At 43.1% G+C, this 19,653-nt stretch overlaps 1 protein-coding gene across 2 annotated transcripts in view; it reads right to left on the bottom strand.

Moving 5' to 3' along the window:
- The window catches only part of LOC130172019 (low-density lipoprotein receptor class A domain-containing protein 4-like), a 233,217-nt gene that overhangs the window by 36,178 nt on the left and 177,386 nt on the right, over positions 1 to 19,653 (bottom strand). Inside the window, exon 1 of one of the 2 annotated variants that reach the window (XM_056380415.1) lies at positions 13,336 to 14,858. The exons of the other annotated variant lie outside the window; for it this stretch is intronic. Within the exon in view, the coding sequence (XP_056236390.1) occupies positions 13,336 to 13,429 (94 nt within the window). The 5' untranslated portion in view covers positions 13,430 to 14,858. Of the gene's footprint in view, positions 1 to 13,335; positions 14,859 to 19,653 lie in introns of those variants that run through there. 2 annotated transcript variants of the gene reach the window in all.

Genomic DNA, 19,653 nt, shown 5'->3' with positions numbered 1-19,653 from the left:
ATTAAAATTCCTGTCTCGAAATAGGTTATGGTGTAAAACGGTATAAGTGGTGGAGGACTGTGTGTTTACAGGATGCATCATTATTACAATCACAAACTGAGGTTTTTGACAATTTAAGACGTTACAGGGTGGAACTTTTTAGATAAAAGCGCATGTCACATGATGGCACGGGACCCTTTTTGTGAAGCGTCACCCGGTGCAGACCTTGATGTAGGTGATCCCCTGGGTTAATCTGGCCGACAGATGGGCCAGGCTGTGGGTAAGCAGGGGTAGGCAGGGGCAGCGTATTGCGATAGTGCTGGGATGGCACTGGGCTGGGCCAAGCCGGATGCTGTGACTATGACCTATATTAATAATTCACACACACGATCTCCATGCTGCACAGAGCAGCAGCGCTAATCATCGGTAGCAACGCGAGCCAGGAGCTCACGTTAGCTTCCAGCAGATTGCCAAGCGTGAAGATCAGAGACAGACCACGGCTGGAGAGTGTGCCATCCCCGTCTTCTTCTCAGCTTTCCATGAGTCTGGATTCAAACTAACAAGACTGTGTGTGTGCGGCAGCTGTTGCTGGAGTTACAATTACCATCACAATCTTCTGAACAAGTTCATCTGTTGATCCAAGACACATCGAGAGAGAGAGAGAGAGAGAGACAGGGAGAGAGAGAAAGAGAGAGAGAGAGAGACAGACAGAGACAGAGAGACAGAGAGAGAGAGAGAGACAGAGAGTCCATTGCTAACTGCTAAGATAAAGTCACTAGCAGATCTGAACAGCATGTAAATAACTTTGGAATTAGAAAGAAAATCACTAAAAAGAAAGAGCTCTGAGAGTTTGAACAGAACTGGTGTAAGTTTAGATGTACAGCAGGTAGTTGCACACTGTGATGAAGGAAACAGAAAGGTTACCTGAAACTATGGCGATTGGAAATGAGACAAGAAGCAGAAGTAAAAATAAAATGTAGTAAGTCAGTTAAAATGAACCGATACTTGCTAAAATACACTCAGTTGTGAGTTTATTAGGAACATGTAGCTAACACTGATGTAGAGTAATAAATCCTCCTTCATGAAGGTTATAATGTTCAGTTTGTAGGAAAATTGTTTTAGACAGTTGCTGATTCAACTGTACGCTCATTGTGGAGGATGCAGTGTTTGGAGCCGTCTTTCATGATACATAGAGCTGTTTCTGTTTTTTAGCTTACCTTCACGGATATAAATTGGGGTGGACAAAATAATAGAAACACCTGGGCAGGTGTCTGTAAACTTTATGTAGTTTTGTCTTGGTATATTGGTTCCAAATATCTGTTACCGTTCTCCTTGCTTACTACTTATCAGTGTTGGCCCCATTGATGTGTATGTCTTTCTCTCTCTCTCTGTCTCTCTCTCTCTCTCTCCCTCTCTCAAAATCTCTCTCTCAAAATCTTTTTTTTTTTTTTAAGGAATGTGCCTTTGTGTGCATTTCCTGTGTTCAAGAAACAACAAGTCATCCAATTTGAAACTACTTCAGTTTGCCCCTGGGTTACAAGTTTACAAGTTTACAATTACATGCTTATGCAAGTCACATTCATAATAAATTCAAAGCAAATGTCTTGTTTTTCATTTCTTTTTATGGTTCCGCCAGCCAGAGCCGGAGGCATATTGTTTTCAGGTTAACGATATCTCAACTTCTTCGAATTTGTTGCAAACATTCACTAGGACTCACAAATGGTTAATTTTTCATATGATTCTGGATAAATGTAACCTGAAACTAGTCTGAGTGGCGGAGGCAGACAACCAAGAGGCGGTAATTCAAGTTTTTTCACTGTACCGAAAACCGCTAGTTTTGGCATTTTCATGAGATTTGTTGAAATATAGAATATAGAATAATGCCAGACTTACGCTGGATCTGTACTCAAGCGCAGGTTTTGATTTATAGTTGAGCATTGGATTTCTCTGCAATGTAAGACGCATGTGTGATCAGGCTGCATCATGCTTCATGTTGCCCGCGGTAACTGTGTTTACATTCATGAATTTGTAATACAGAGCGGTGGCGAGCTACACACGTGCGTAGATCTATGATACTAGAGTTACATCCAGATCACTTATGGCGTTATTTCACTACGTCATGTCACTGAGTCGGAGGCTATACGGTGTTAACTGCTGTGTCCGAGTGACAATCACAGTGAGCAGGAGGTCGCCAGTGTAATCGCTTTGTTAGATGTTTGTTCCCGAGAGTCTTTCTTTATCTGCATTCATGTTGTCTTCACTCAACAAACTTCACCAACATCAGGAAGACACACACAGCCAATCACAGGTCTTGCAGTCCCCATGTGGTATCTCCATTGATGCCCAAATGCGCAGTTTCATTAGCCTACTGTGTCATAACCACAGAGTCTATGTACGTAGCTACCATAGGTACGTCACAGCCCCTTAACCCAGAGGCATCAAGCAAACTTTTCATATCTCTTCAAATATAAATTCACATTGCTGTGTCATGGCCAGATTAGTAGACAAGCACAGAGGCATCCAACAAGAGAGCCGCACTCTCCTTGACAAAAACAAAACTGCCTCCCATACGTCTGCAAAGATGACAACGCAGACAAGAACGCAAATTAATCTAGATGATGACACTTGATAACTCAGTTAGAAAGACAATGCCAATCCAAAACACTTTGCATAACAAGCCTCAGATACATCTGGGACTTCCAATGAGTCTGCATGACGACAAAAAAAAAAAAAAAAAAAAAAAAGAGAGGAGGGGAGAGGAATTGGGGGTTGGGAGTCAAAGAGGGAGGCCAGACCAGACCAGACGGCCTCTATCTCCCTCTGACCCCTTGTCTGAATCTGTGTGTGCGTCTGTGTCTGTGTCTGTGTCTGTGTGTGTGTGTCTGTGTCTGTGTGTGCCAGCAACAGTCCCCTCTCCCCAGCCAAACAATAGAGCGGGCTCTGTGCCTGATTGGGGTCAGCTGGTGGCTGCTGCAGGGAGAGGAGGAGGAGGAGGAGGAGGAGAAAGACGGGGAGAAGTGGGGGTAGTAGGTATCAGACATTGCTGTCTCTCTTGTGTCTGGATGGGGAGAGAGAGGGACCAAAAATCAGACTGGCCAGTGAATCACTAATGAAAAGTGAGAAGCACTGAGGGAGGAGGACAAGGAGAAGAATCTGGGTAACCAGAGGCTTCTTTTTTATGACTCCCACACACATCCTGTACTGCCTGACTCCAGGGTGGGAGGTTAAACTGGGTTAAAATGTTTTAAAAAAATAATAACAACAATAAAACAGCCCACAGACAACACAATGTTCAGTTACAGTTGTGTGAGGGAAGTGCTTCCCTATGGGTATATCAACTACCATCTGGGTTACATCTATTACCTACACTGAACAGATATGTACTGTGTGAGTGCCAGGTTTAATCCTCCTGGTGCAGGGGTGTAACAGTAGCCTACAGAGAAATGCCCAGGGTTGCTATGTTGCTTAGATGGTTAACACTCTGTTTAGTTTACACACATAATGGAAATTACATGTACAAACCCATTTGTTAGAAAAAAGTTGAAAATTGATGACTTCCAAGTTTTGCTACGTCAAAAAAAAACAAACAGTGGAGACTACACCTGCTAGTGTGCGTCAACATAGAAACCACATTAGAATTAGAGGCTCGTTTAAAATTACAGTCCAAATGATATAAAATACATGCAACATAATAGTAGATTAACACTGGCACCAACCAGCAGGGATACCAGTCCAAATACAAGATACAGGATTCAGTAGTAAACAGCCTTGTTGCTGGTAACTACCGTAAACAATATATAGCATTTACAAAATAAGACAACAAAGGATTACACTAAAAACTGTGACAGCGCTTTTATTTCCAGCAGCTAAAATTGCAGTAAAAGTGAAGTGTTTTGTTTTTTTTTTTGCACTGAGAGGCGTCCGCCTGGTGCTAGGCAACACGCAATCGCTCGTCTGTCACTACACAGAACAGCAGTTACATTCAGGCAAATTAAAAACAGCAACAAGAACTACTTACGGTCACAGGAGAAGCTTGTTCACTCGTTGACACGTGATCAGTGTCAAACAACTTGGGTGTATGAAAAAATAATATAGTTTCTATGGGAGAAACTGGTTTAAATTAATCTGCTGCTTTTAAATAAATCTGAAACCTAAATCAAGATGAGCATTATATACACTGCACCGTCTGTTTAAAATACACATGTAAAACCTCAAGTTTAACTAAAAACAGACTATGCATGTGTCTGATATTGTGTCCAAAAGATTAACTGATGAACCACCTAATTTTATCTGGTGTTTACTATTAAGACTACGTCTGTATGACTTAGCGATAATACTTTAAAACCAGACAGTGAGACACATCTCCAGATACAAACAAGGAAAGCTCATGTATCTTTTCCCCATAGCAAAAAAAAGCCACATGCTGCTGTGGCTGTTAAACCATTTTGGGTGGTGCATTTTCATATCACCTGCCTGATGCGGCCCGGAGACGTGAGCTGAACACGACAATATGAGTCACGATTTTATTGGGAATGGTCATTTTTGCAATTCAATTTCATCTTAAAAAAAAAAAAAAAAAATAGATAAATAAATATATATATATATATATAAATGGCGATGGTGTGTTTTTTGCTGGAGTCTGTACCAAACAAAGCATGTTCTCTTATGTCTGGAGAATATGACCTGTAGGCCGGGGGTCACTGCACTGTAGCATCACAAGGCCTCATTTATGGTACATTGTGACACATTTTACCTTCATCAAAAAATTGCAGCTCCTGCAGTTTGGATATTGCATTTAGCAAGAAGAAAGAAAGATACAGTACTCCCAGAGCAATCTCAGTCTCAAAAACAATGCAATTATCTCTCTTTATTACACACATGCTGCTTCCTTGTCAAAACTTCACCTATCCACAATGCAACTTGGACATTATGCTAGTAGTGGCTAATGTATTCTGGTGCCATTAGCCTTAATGGAGGAGTAGGCCACAGAGGTCTGGCAAGTTCATTTCTGTCTAACTCCACACCTCCGGATTCAAGTGACACCACTGGATAGCATTTATCAGATTTCCCACAATTCCATCTGGAGATAGAAAAAGGCTTTATACAGCCTTTTTCACACATGCAGTCGTACTTCCCGACTCCTTTGATGAGTAAAACTGGTTGCTATGTATGACGCTTTAACATGAAGGAAAAATAAACATTCGGGTTTTATTTTTGTCAGTTCAGTAGCTGACATGGTCACGACCTAAGAAGGTAAACTAATCCCGTTTCAACAAAGAGTCAGGAAAAGGCTGCTTTCTACATCATTTCATTCAGGTGATAGATCAAATAATGTGTAAAGAACAACTTCAATAATATACTGAAAAATAACCACACAGCTCTCAGCTCATTTATTTCTCAGTATTAAGTTTACTACACTTGTAACTGCAAGCTGAAACTGTTCTGTCGCAAAGTCGTTCCTTCAGCTTGTGTAATAGACAATATGAATGTCAGTTAAGTAGAGCTCCGCCCTTATTGTTGACCAGTTGTTAGAGTCTTAGTCAACCGAGTTTTGATTGGCCGGTTGGTCACAGGAAAAAAAAAAAAAATCAAACTCCGACAATCAGTAAGTCACAGACAGACACTGATTACATGTCTGGTTCCTGTAATGTAACCGTGCGTCTGCAGTTCAGCTCAACAAATCTTAGGGGACATACTACCTTAAATACTGAAAGACACAGTCGACACGGCACATTTGTTTGGCAGGAAATCCAAAGTGTGGGATCATTTCAAGAGGGCAAAGGTCGACCCTGAGAGACTGACATGCAATTATTATTTGTCGACTTCAAACTTAGCTTTCATTTGAAACATGTAAGTAGGCTAACGTTAGCCACTTAGCATGGCCCCTCGCTCTAACGTTCTCCTTCCCAGTTCCAACGTATTAACAATCATTACTGACTTTACCAGTGTCGTTGACGAGCGACTCTCTGTAACGTAGCACCGTATTAACAATATTACTTACAACGTTCTTTCTCAGGCCTGGAACTCAAACCATTTTCCCAATAAAGACCCTTTTCCGCTGGTCAAAAAACCCGCCAAGACCTGCTAACATTGATAAACACCAACATGCAACAGTGTTTATAAACTGCAGCTCGGAAAAGATATCTGTGTCGCGTCTGAACGTGCGTCCATACGCACCAAGTGAAACTCGTGTTTCCAGGAGCAAACAGACCACACAATATGTGGCACACATCAATCTAAAACAAGAGTGTAAACAGTAGGGGGGGTAGTTTCAATGGGCCTGATGCAGCTGATAAAATTAAAATTAACAGCTACAGCCATAGCTTACACAGCCTATAGGCCAGTTGTATAATATTGTGAAGATGTCACTATACCTCATGCTGTTCTGTATAGCTCTACTAACTTAATTCAATAATGGTATTGGCATCTATGAACTAACCCATATCAAGAAACTTTACCATCAAATTCCAATGAAAACACTTTAAACCACTTGAGGAGACATGTCAGTTTCCACTGTACAGGTGTTCCTGCGCACGTAAACAAACGGATTACCCAAAATCTGACAAACAGCGGGCAGCATGGCGTCGCTGCCTGATTTTTTTTTTTTTTTTGGTTTATTTTCAAGATAATAAAACAGAATTTACATTTTCAAAGCAATGGTTGCTGTTTTGTTTCATGTAGAGGGTTGGGGGGGTTAGACATCCCGTGAGATGGGGTTCACAAAGGGTAATAAACATGCCAAGCATTTCATTTGTTTGAATGCTGGGAAAAACAAATCGGCTCTAAGGCAAAAAAAAAAAAGGCATAGTGTGCTTGTGTTCTATCCATCAGTGTGTGTCTGGAGCACAGAGCCTTGATGCACTGTAATACGTCCCATCCATGTCTACAGACCTGGAGTCATGAGACACACAGCAGACAGCGGGACTGATTCATTCACCGGCGCTCTTTAGCGTCTCAGACAGTTCAACTGTGTGTAAATAGATGTTGACCAAGACAGCAGACTACAAACCCCCCCACCACCACCATCACCACCACCGTCACACACACTTGACGGATGGCCTGTCTTTAAACACACTAGGACTACAAATCTGCTCTGGTCCCAAGGGTATTTTGGGAACTAATGGTGGACGTCTAGGGCGTCTGTGTGTGTGTGTGTGTGTGTCTGTGTGGGTGTGGGTGGGTGCGTGGGGTTGGGGATGCAGAAACTAGACACAAAGGGAGTCCCAGCAGCCAGTGACGAGGTTGTGAATGGTGCTGGAGCAGTAAGCAGTGAAGGTGCTGCAGAGACACACATGCACATGGACCTTTCCACTGCTTGGGACTTTGGAAAAACGCTGCTTCAACTGGACCTGCTCGGCTGAAGACAGCAGAGCGGCTCCAGGCAGCAATTTTCCACAGTGTTTGTAGCTTTGAGGGTTGTCAGTTTGATTCCAGAAACACTGGGTTGCATGGCTGCGAGATAAGGACGTTGGGGATGGGAGGGGGTCAAGCTGATTTAAGGCAAAATAAACTGTCAAAGAGAGGAAAGCGTAACAAAAAAAAAAAAAGCCATGACATGTCCGCGCCCCGTTGTGTTAACACGACATACATTGTGATATATAGTTCAACATTCTGGACACGTGTGAGACAAACAAAAAACACACTGAGCCCAAACAAGCGAGGGAAAGCCAAACAGCTACAACAAATATTCTACTTAAAAGGTGTCCTGTGGAGGTTTCATGTAAACAAACAAGTTCTGTCTACATTCGGAGTTGTGTGTCCTTCATGCCAAACAAACACGAGGAACATATACGAACAAACATAGAAAAACACGGCACTAAAAAGCTCCACAGCGCAGCTTTAATATTGTCACTGAAGTTTACCTCTTTCACAGAAAAAGTGTATTTGTCCTCCCCACCTGGTAGATTTAACCTCTTCAGCTCCTGAGCTTTATTCAAACCCACAGAACTTTATTTTGAAATCTAGTGGAGAACCCAAACAAATCAGGCTGAATTCTGGGGCAGTGACTCCCCTAGGCTGACAGCTTTTTTTTTCCTTTTCTTCTTCTTTTTTTTTTGCTAGCATCCTCGCCAATCTGTTGGAGTTGATGTCTGTCCATCTTTGGTTTTAGCAGGATTTATAACACTTTCTGGAAAGCTTTCATTGCACTTAATGTAACGAGTTGTCAAACGCTCTCTCCTCTGCTCCGCTGCATGTGTGTGTGTGGGGAGGGGCTACGACACACACTGTGAAACAGGAAGCAGAGCAGTGGAGGGAAATGCCAGCGCAAATTGACAGCAGAGACTCTCATACTGAGCTGAAATGAAGCAAAAATAATAAATACGTTTTTTTTTTATTTTATAATGTTTTCCCACTCTTTGGTATCCTTTTTTGAGGGGGGGGCACATGGAAACACTCTTGAACATCTTGAATATTTCTATTTTACGAGTGTCTTCTTCTTGGTTTAAATATTTCACCTCCACTGTCTTTTAATCTGCTGATTATTATCTTGATTAATCAAATAATGGTTTGGTCCATAAAGTGCTAAGAAATATCAATCAGTTCCTAACGCCCAAGACGATGGAATCGGCTCATTTGCTTTTGTCTGATCAAGATGTAATATATTGAGTTTCTTATCACATAAGACAAAGAAAAGCAACAAATGCTTTCAAGTGAGAAACTGTCGGCTCGAGGATAAAAAAACAACCTCAACAACAAATCAACAAATCAATTATCAACATAGTGAGGTCTGCACAAAGCGTGTGCATGATACTGCCAGGCAGATTCAATCAGTGGAAATATGAGTGGAGCAAAGCGACAGATGCTACAAATCAGTGTATCACAAAGTCTTCTATGATGATGATGCTACAGTAATGAACAGAACCCAGAACCAGAATCTGAGCTAACGTCACCTGGGTCAGCAGAGTGCATCTGCCGGTCAGCTCCTCCGTGTGAAAACAGGGTGTGGAGACCCCTCTGACATCACTCCCTTAAATAAAACAACAAGTTCTTTCTTAACCTCCGCAACTTGAGCACCACTGTTTACTGCTAAAACCCCTCAGCTCAGGAGAGGTGGCAGACTAAATAAGGCTCCACAGAGAGACACTGTGAAATTCCCTGTGAAATTAATTACAGGAGCAGTGATTGCAAAATCAGTCTGGGAGGGCAAAAAAAAAAAAAAAAAAAAAAGATTAAAAGAAATAGATTTTTTTTTTGTAAATGCTGTTTGGTTGTCTTTGCCACACCCCTCCCCAAGGTTCCTGAATTTCTATTCAGATTCTGAGTTTGAAGTCTTTTTTTTTCAAGGCTCATTATTAGAATTCATTAATAACAAAACTAAATAAAAAACAAACCAATTCTAAATCAACGACACCTCCACAAACAAACCATACAAAAAAAAAAAACCAAAACAAACAAACCCCAAACAAACAACAAAGAGCTTAGTGAGAGATTGGATTGGCTGTCTGGCTGGAGACTGCAGGGTAAATATTGGCTGAGCCTAAGAGTGCCTGTGTGTGTGTGTGTGTGTGTGTGTGTGTGTGTGTGTGTGTGTGTGTGTGTGTGTGTGTGTGTGTGTGTGTGTGTGTGTGTGTGTGTGCATATATCTAGGTGTAAAAGTGTGTGTGTGCCTATGTGTACATCTTTGTGTGTGTGTGTGTGTGTGAGAGTCAACAAGTAGCCGTGTGCGTGTTTGGCCTGAGGTAGTTGACAGATGACCCTGCTGCCACCTACACACTAACACCACTCATACACGGGATTACAGATCAGGCTGTTTACATCCGTCTGGCTGGCTGGCCCCTGCTAACTGTTACATACACACAGACACACACAGCCACTCAAGTCTCTGACACATGGACCCATTCCCAACAGGCAAGCGCATGTATACTGCTGTTTCTACTATGTGTTGATCTAAAGCAGCAGGAGGATGATACAGATGCTCCAATATATAATATATACAGGGGTTTTCTAGTGCGTTCTCTGGAACAGACACATTTAAAAAAGAACAGACAATTAACAGGTAGCTGCTTTGATCATGTTTGAATGGTGAACATTTGCCAGTGCCAGCTTCTGAAATGTGAGGATTTTATGCTTTTTCTATGTTGCACATGATGGGAAACTCTGGGTTCAGTGTGTTGATCTGTCAAGACAAGACATCTGAATATGTCAGGTTGAGCAAATGATCCGCAGATTAATCGATAATGATTAGCATGAGCCGTAGCCGTCTAAACACACGTGCAGCCGTCTAAGAGCCTTGCAGAATCTAAAAAGTCCAAAAATCACAAGATTGGCGGTACAGCAGACTCTTTGGTGCCGACTTGCTCTTACCACAGGTTGCAGGATTTTGCTCGGGCACTGGAAAACACAAAATATCATCCAATTCAACGAGAGGCCAGGAGAAAGGACCAAAATAGCCAACTGTGAACATTTAGTTTTTAAACTGAACAACAGTCAGGAATTAATTTGGAAAACATGGGGCTGTTACATGAATACCTTATTCAATGGCTAACCAGGTTATGCCAGTGCTTATACCCTGTAATTCTTTTCTTTTTCTTTCTTTCTTTCTTTGTCCTCTGCGTGAGTTTCATAGTTTTTATTATTATTACTATCGGTACCTCCTCTGTTTATGTCTTTCTGTGTGACGTTACTGTTTGTTAGTTTTTTTGTTCGGTAAAGAAATAAAAAGTGAATTCTAAAAAAAAAAAAATCCAAAAATGGCAAAATTATGATTGAAATGAGAAACTATCTGATCAAAGAATACAAATCCAGCCAAAGAGTCAATGACACTTTTCTGTACTTGGTGTATTACCAAAGATGTACTGAGATTCAACAGCTAGCCCTATTCAGTTTGATTCCTCTTGAATAATCAGGTAAAAAGGCCAAAGAATGAAGATGTGGTTTTGCCACATAACATAAACGTTTTTGTGTTTTCTTTCTTCCATCGCTTGTGCTGACTAGCGCCTGACTGAGTGATACTGCTGTGCAGGGACTTCTCGCAGGCAAAGTTACTACTTTATCCAAAAATACATTTAAAAAAATTCATAAATAATTTAATCTGGTTTGTATCCTGAAAATCTACTTTTCCAGTTAATCTTCTGGAATCCATATTAGGAAAGAAACCGCGGCACTGCTGTCAAGATGATTGGAAAAAAAAGAAGGTGTTTGCATTAGGTATAAGAAATATGAATATGAATATGAAATCACCTCATGCAGATGGCGTATAGTATTTCCCCACTGGTTTAAGAAAGGCAGGACATTAAAAGTCAGTACAAGATCAAATGACTTCAGAGTGGAAAATGTTTGCAGAGGACCGAAAACACGAGTCGTCTGAGGGGACTGTCCCTTCACACAGGAATCTCCCCTTTCATTGAATCCTCTGTCATTGCTAACTGTAGATGAAACCTTATGAAACTGTAATGTTTAACCTCAGGACTTTAACCCTACATGTGATTCCCAGTGTTAAAGCGAGGTTCGGTTTCCTGGCTGTGAAACACTGTTTGCACTGTGCTCTCTCTATGTTTGTAGTCCCTTTCAATTTTCCTCCTTGTCTGAATAATGAGAAAACACACCAGTGAGACTTCCCGCTCTGCTTAAAAAAAAAAAAAAAAAGGAAAGAAAGAAAGAAAGAAAAAAAGGCAGACTGTAGCTCTTTTCTTCAGCCAGAGAAATCATCAAAGCATGAGCTACATTATTCAGCCTTGCCGAGTCTGCATGACAACACAGCTGACAAACAAGAGCTCTTTTCAAACCAGACGGTCACTACAGTAGGACACAGTTATTTCAAACCACTTGTGAATGGAACTCCCACCAACAAGTGAGATGCACTGAAAATACCAGGCCAAAGTATCAAACACAGATGCATGCATAATCTTAAACACACCCTGCAGTTCAGCTTTGCAGTTAAATACACTGCGAGTATCAATCAACGCAATTATTTGACTTCTTTGCTGCACTTCCTGTCTGCTCATTTTATAAGTCCGAGGCAGTTCTACCGGATTATCTAATTAGACTCTCTCTGCTGTATCACGGTGTCTGTCGATGCACCAGTTCACGCCTGATTATGTGTGTTTTTCCTGGCTAGCAATACAATGATGCCACAGAAAACGAATGGTGGAACACCAGTGTGTCTGCCAGACAAACACACACACACACACAGACACACTTCTTGGTTACAATGTGGCGTCAGTGCAACCACACTCTGCTGCCAAATCTAAATCTAATATCCTCCGTTCACCTCACATTGCCCAGGCCTGGACTCGGCCCCAATGGAAATTACACATCACTGTAATTCTGTCCGTCAGTCTGTAGCTTGTCTGTGTGTCTGCGTGTCTGTCTGTCAATATGCCTGTCTGGCTGGCTGTGTCTGTCTGTCTGTCTGTCTGTCTGTCTGTCTGTCCAAACGACTGTTCATATCTCTGTACTCGGTACTTCTATAGCTGTCTGCTTGAATCTACCCGCCTGCCTGAATGTCTGCTATGTGCCTGTTTCCGGTTTATTCATCTTCATCGGTCTTGTCTGCAGATCTGTCAGGCTGCAGTCCTCTGCATTTCTACCTGTCTGCCTGCATGTGTCTGCTTTTCTGAATGCTATGCTTCAGTCATAAAGTGGAGCGTCTGCAGTGGATCTAGCAGACAGGCAGCAGCAGCAGCAGCATTAGGCCAAGAGCTGATAATGATAGTTTCTCTCTGGGCTGCTCAGAAGAGGCAGACAGACACAACATACCATTCCAGCGTTTCCTGTCTATGCTGACAGGCAAACTATTTAACCCTCTGTGGTGATCCCTCAGAGCATGTGCACAGGCCAGGCAGGCCTATAGGGCTAAATCTCCAAGTATTAACATAAAACCAACCCCATTAGCGGAAAACATCACACACAGGAAACTTCAAGTAGAAAGAAATAGTTTTTTTCTGTTGCAGACTTCTTGTTAAAGAGAACTACTGTTGCAAAAGCTCAATTAGCAGTCTGAACGATGCCAGATATGACAGATTTCTCGCTCTATGTAATATCAATGACTCCTATTTCTGAAGTACAATATAACCACTATAACACAGTATGTGCTGGTGTGACACTGCAAGTCACATAAAGACAACAAAAGAGATTAGAAATACTGGTAAGTACATTAAGGTCACCATAAAGTTTAATTTAGAAATACTGTGAACCCCTACAGATGAACCATAGGAGTACTGTAAAGAATATTCTTGCTGGAGGAAACGTCTAGCAGCGAATTCACAGCAAAATTAGTTTAGCGTTTGGATGAACATTAAGTCTGATTTGTTGTCCTTCTGTTGTTACACTGGGGAGTGAACATAAAACGGATTAGGCACTGAAGTCTCTCAGTGTGTTTTTAAGGTCAGGGGAAACGCAAGTAATGTTACTCACATATCTCCATTCCCTGTGGCTGGGAAGCGGTGCAGTTGCAGGAGCAGGTGACATTGGAGTTGCCGGGGCCGCCTGGGGCCGTTAGGTTTTGCATGGGGCTGGGCAGACCGGGACACCGCTCCGGGGAGAGAGCCGCCGCCGCCACCGTCGGGGCCCCCCGACGGGAAAAAAACACAAAAACTTCCAGGCAGTGGCAGCAGAGTTCGCCACTACGAGTAACTCCCGACAGTTTCGCACTTATTTTTCCACGATTTTTTTCCTCACGCCATATTCCTCTCCGGGCGGCAAGGCAAGTGAACTAGCAGGAGGTCCGGGGACAAGCCATTGCCCGTGTCTAACGCATTGTACAGATTTTTCTGTTCCTTCCTCCGCCGCTAAAAGCAGCTGTCCTTCCTCTTCTAGAGCAGAGCAGACACAGCGGGCTCAAGCCCCGCCCACACACTGACTGACTGCCGCTCCGGCCAATCAGGGCGCTGCCGAGGAGGGCCAGACAGAGGGGAAAAGAGATGCTGCCTTCAGGTGCGGACAGAATTCTCACCGCTCTTACTTCAACCGGCCAAAAACACAAGAAAGCACCATATAGGCCGACTCTTACACCCCCATGTGAAGTAGTACAAACAGGGGAAGTCTGGATTTACAACGACACAACAGTCAGGGCATGTTTAAGCGTTTTGAGTAACAATATAATCCGACTGAACCATATTATGACAATATGAAAAACAGGTTGTGTTATTTTGTTTGCATGGATAAACAAACATTTAGTGCTTTGTTATATGTGTATTTTGTTTTTTTTTCCCTGCCTAGTGGCTAAAGTGACAGAAGCCAAATAACACGGTCTGAATGCGAAAAATACTTCTTTCTTTTTTCTTTTTTTTTTAATGCAGAGGCCCCTGTTTCAATCATGCTCGAGGTGTGTGTGATGCTGTCTGGTGTCAGTCGGTCTAATTAATATTCATGAAGCTCTTGCATGTATTAGATGCAGAATGCATTAATTGGCTATTGTGCTAGAAGAAGAGTGTTGTGCCTGTTTGGTATATTAATAGTTAAGTCTCGGGGTCTTTGCTTTGAGCGCAAAAAAAAAAATAATATGAATTTTGAACAAACCATCAGCTCATCAATTACATGCCTGATTTATTATTTTTAGTGTTGGCCTGCAGAATAAATTATGACACTTCATGTCGAAAGTAAAAAAGTTCACTACACTGACATACATATTCCCTTCTAGGAAACGGAGCTGTATGCGGAGGACCTGAAGGCAGCAGCGGAGAGGGGGTGAGACAGGGGTTATAGCTTATGTTTGTGTGTGTATGTGCGCCTGTGTGTCTGGGTTGCAGGGGGGTGGGTGCACATGGGCTCGTTGAGTGGGGGGCTGACCTCACTCCGAAAGCTAGCAGAGGGTCCCTGGCTGACAATGTGGGGGGTGGGGGGGTAATCGGTCTGCTATGGGGAGAGCACTTCGAGCTCGGCGGCCGCAGCCAATATAGACAGTTCTTTGAATTGGCTAACCTTGAGGTAACCCCCCACCCGCCCCACCCCTCGCGCCAGTCCTATGGTTCAGGGGCACGTGCAAGCAGAGAGGCACCCCCCCCCCCCCCACCTCCCCATCCACCTCTCCACACAAACACATCCCCTCTGAATGTAAAGCACACGCACACACACATGCACACACACACACATGCACATACACACACACTAGCGCAGGACCGTCGGCAATCTATAAATAAACTGGGCTGTTCAGGCTCTGAATGTCACTCTATCAGCAGGTTTCCAAACTATGGTCTAGGGCACTTCAGAGGTCATTGAGTAGTGTCCAGGTGGTCCTCCAAGAAAACTGTGTTAAGTGTAGTTTAGGTTTCATTTCATCTGTGCAGACAGACAGGGAGAGTGATCATTGTCATTCTGAAAACATCAGTAACCAAATGAAACGGACCTCGGAGGAAAATAAGTAAATGGGAAAAGCAAAGACCTCCAACAGATGTTTTGCATTAAGTGTTGCATCACTAGCCAAATTCTATATCCAATCATGCACAAATATTTTTCTTGACGGCTTCCAATGAATTCCACACTCTTCCAAAAGCGAACTGACACTTCTGGAAGGGGATGAAAAAATAGACACACGACCCTGACGCAATTTACAAACGCCTGGCAGCTGTCATAATTTTACTGAAGCAACAAACTGAGGCACTGATGTCTTGTCAGCTAATGCAGCAATATCAGCCCAGACACTGATGGGAGTTTTTTCTGTCTTGATGTGAGGTCACTTCCATATCCTCACACATAGGCTACACACACACACACACAGACGCGCACACACGTTTTTACACAACCCCGACATCCACGCACACCCCAGACAACCTCAGAGGTACTCAGACACACATCGATTCTCACTCTTGCAACAAACCTCTGTCCAATCACAAATTCCCCACCACCAAACACACAGACACACGCACACAGTCTGTCTGGATCATCAATTTAGTCCCCCGGGGAGCAAGCAGGGTGACACCACTAACAGGCCAGACCAGACTAGACAGCCAACAGACAGATAAATACTAGGCACGGCTGAATACCAAATGCACTCCAGTCTACCAGCTCCCCTACCATCCCCCCTGTCTGCAGTCTGCACACACACACACACACACACACACACACACACGCACACACAAACACACAAACACACACTGCACCAGAGTCCAATTTGCAAATCCACACCCACAAATCTTGGTACCGGAACCGACCCCTTTCCCACAATTATCTCTAAATGAAATCCGGACCAAACCTGACCAGTTCATTAAAGTCCCACCACCCAAACCATAAACACACCCCAGACAGCAAGATAAAGCCGGCCCATACTTGTGCCACATGCATGTTTTATTCTAGCCCAGTAAATGCCAGGTTCCTCAGCCTGAATCTGGCCCACATATGGCATGACTGTCAGGTGCTACTTCCACATCTTGACCAATTCTAGTACACACACATAATCTTGCGGCTGTCAGACAATATCGGAGTGTAACATGCGGAATCTGCCCGGATGTGGAAGTATATGGGCCTGACTTGGGCCGAGGACTGAGGCATACTGTATGTTGGCCCAGAAGTTTCATTTTGCTTATTTTAAACTTATCTAGATGTATTTATTCAGGGCTGCATGATGGTTGGTTCCCTGATGCCTTCATGCGTCATGTAGCTTCTGTTCAGCCCTCACTTGTTGATGTGATGCAAAGTGACACAAAGATAACTGATTCCTCAGTGATCATCTGTCCACATCCGTCCACCGTGACTGTCCTGTTGCTCTCAGCAGCAGTGATGATGAACTGTGGGAAGAAGTTGTGTCACAATTCAAAATAAAAATCATAGACTTGATAATAAAAAAAATGCTGGTTTCGATGTTTTTAAAAAACTGCCTTTATTTTCACCTCTGTTTTATTTTTGTTTATTTCACCCGCTGCATTTAGTTCATTTTTATCTGCGCCCATATTAATATAAACACATTTTGCAGGACTCTGCTCTGCACACAGCCTCTTTGTGTCAGTCTCATTGTGTATTTGTGAGATACAACTCTAGGTTTTATAGATTTATCACGCTCGGCACGTGTGCATGTGTCTATTTCAGAAACATTGCATGGGGCTCTGCTGTTTACACAGCGGTTTCATGCTTATTCACAAGTTTACCGTGTGTTGCTGATGCTGCCGCTGTTTTGTGATCATTTGAGTCAAAGCACGATGTGTTCTTGTCTCCTAAAAGATCTAAAAATATTATATTTTTAGCTTAACTACAGACAGGAAAGGAAACACCACCACCATGTGTCTGTAGGCAACCAACACTATGAACACAGTTACATGAGATGACATAGGACCCCTGTTGTGTGTGTGTGTGTGTGTGCATGTGTGCAGGTTATCTGTTGTCTGTTATGTGTGTGTGTGTGTGTGTGTGTATGTGTGTGTGTGTGTGTGTGGTGTGTGTGTGTGTGTGTGTGGGATATTTGAAGATAAAGTTTAAGAGGAGGTTTCCAGCTGCCATATGCACCACTTACCATCTCACACACAATATTTTCTTATCAGCCACATCTTCTTGAGATTTCAGTTGAGATGTTTGCGATGAGACCATGAACACATCGGTGATGTAATCAGCTGCTGATACCGAGAAAAGCAGCAGCACAGTAAAAAGGCCTCAGTGAAATAAAGCTCTATTCCTTCCCTCTTTGAAACACACTGACATCCAGAGCAACTTCTCCATCTAAAAATGTGTGTGGTGCTGAATTACAGACTACTTCATAGCGCCATCTTGTGGCTCAGCCGGGAAAAGGTCTGTTTTATGCCTCATCCCAAACATGGACTGGAAAAACTGTTCTCCAGCTCTGGCGTCTGCTTCAGCTCCACTCTGTCGCTTCATTACATTTAAATTATATTTCCTATCCTGCATCACTAATGCCTGTTTATTCAAACACTTCCTCCTATGGGTGCAGCTTCCATCATGGGACATATGTGATGAAAGTAGCTACTTTTCACATGACGATGAGCCATTTTGACTCTGACATAACATTTTTAGTCAGACCAATAACTCTGTGTGGAGTCACTATCACTGAATGCCACTCCGAAAGTCAGAACAAAAGATGGATATGACTCAGTCTCAATACCAGGGCTGAATGAGATTCATGAATTACTGTAACCGCAATGCATCTCTCCAGCTGACAGAGCTGGAGAGTGTGAGAGAGAGGGAGAGAGTGTGTTTGCTTCGGCATCGACTCCAACTCGGTGTGTTAAGAAGAAAAGAGCTACGTAACAGAAAGGCCACTCCAGACAGACAGATTGCAGAATAGAGAGCTGCACTTAATAAAAAAACGCCTTGTCTTCCTGCAGTGCCGTGTCATATCCTGTCCGCACAGGTGCACCAGCTGTCTGGTTTCCCACCCCTGTCATTTCTACACTGCACTGCACTACACTACACACACACACACACACACACACACTCACACACACACACACACACACACACACACACACACACACACACACACACACACACACACACCCCACTTCCACCCCTGTCATTTCAAAAACCAACCCTCCCTACTTATCTTACTGCTGCAGGCACCACTGCAATGACACCACAGTGCTTGCTGAAAAGTTGTGTATATGTTTGGAGACAGAAAAAAAAAAGAAAAGGAGAAAGAAGGATGACAGACAGAAAGATAGATAGTGTATGTATCAGTCTGAGTGAAAAGAAAGACAAGATCAAGAAAGAGACAGACAGAAACTGTGGTGGAGGACACTTGACATGGGAATGAAGAGAGGAGAGAAAAGAAATAAATAGGAGAGACAAGGAGAGAAGAGAAGAAGGGGAGAGGAGAGAAGACAAGAGGAGGAGGAGAGAAGAGGAGAGGAGAGAAGAAAAGAAGGAAAAGAGAAGAACAGTTGAAGAAGAGAAGGAGACAGAAAAAAAGCACAGAGGAGACAAGGAGCAGAAAATATGAGAGGGGAGAGAATAGAAAAAAAGAGAAGAAGAAATACAGCGAAAGCAAAAGGCAGTGAGACGGAGAGGGCCAGAGAAACACAGACAGAGAGAAAGAGTAGATAATCAGCAGGTATTGAGCTCTTTTCACCCCTGCGGTAGGGCCCTGCTGAGCATTGTAATGGGCTGTCTGCCCAGCTGGGCCGATGAGCTCATGTCTGGCTTTAACGCCAATCTCCTGAACTGGCACACCGCTCGACAGGGTGAGCACAGACGCAGCGCCGCAACGCTGCCACTCCACCAAAGGAAGGACAGAGAGCAGTTGACAGAGGAAAAGAAAAAAAGAAAAAAAAAAGAAAGAAAAGAGACGGAGGGAGGGAGGGAGGGTGAAGGTGTGTTTGTGTGTGTGGGTGTGTGAGTCCCCATCAGCCACTTCCGTCACAACACTGATAAGAGCCCCGACCCAGACGGCGATAATCACACAGCCAGCGAGACAGACAGCAGCTATAAATGTGTGTGTGAGTGTGTGTATGTGTGAGTAAAATTGAGGGAACGGGAGATAAAAAGAGGGAGTGTGTGTGTGTTGTTTTATGCAGTCATAAACAGTAGTGATTACAGAGTGTGGATGGTGCAGGTTACAGCCTCCTGCTGTTTAGAGTCCATACATATAGTTATCAGCACACACACACACACACACACACACACACACGCACACACAGACACACCTAAAGGCACTTATTCCTCAAAGATGAAATCATATGTGTATTTACAGTAGATATGACATACATAACTATACATATATGCATACCTATCCAAGCATACACACATATAACCCTTCCTGATCTCCACACACAGCCTTAAAATGTAAGAAAA

Source organism: Seriola aureovittata, chromosome 7 (genome assembly GCF_021018895.1).
Source record: "Seriola aureovittata isolate HTS-2021-v1 ecotype China chromosome 7, ASM2101889v1, whole genome shotgun sequence".
NCBI lineage: Eukaryota > Metazoa > Chordata > Actinopteri > Carangiformes > Carangidae > Seriola > Seriola aureovittata.
Note: the sequence above shows the minus strand (reverse complement) of the source record. Positions and strands in the feature narration are given on the sequence as shown.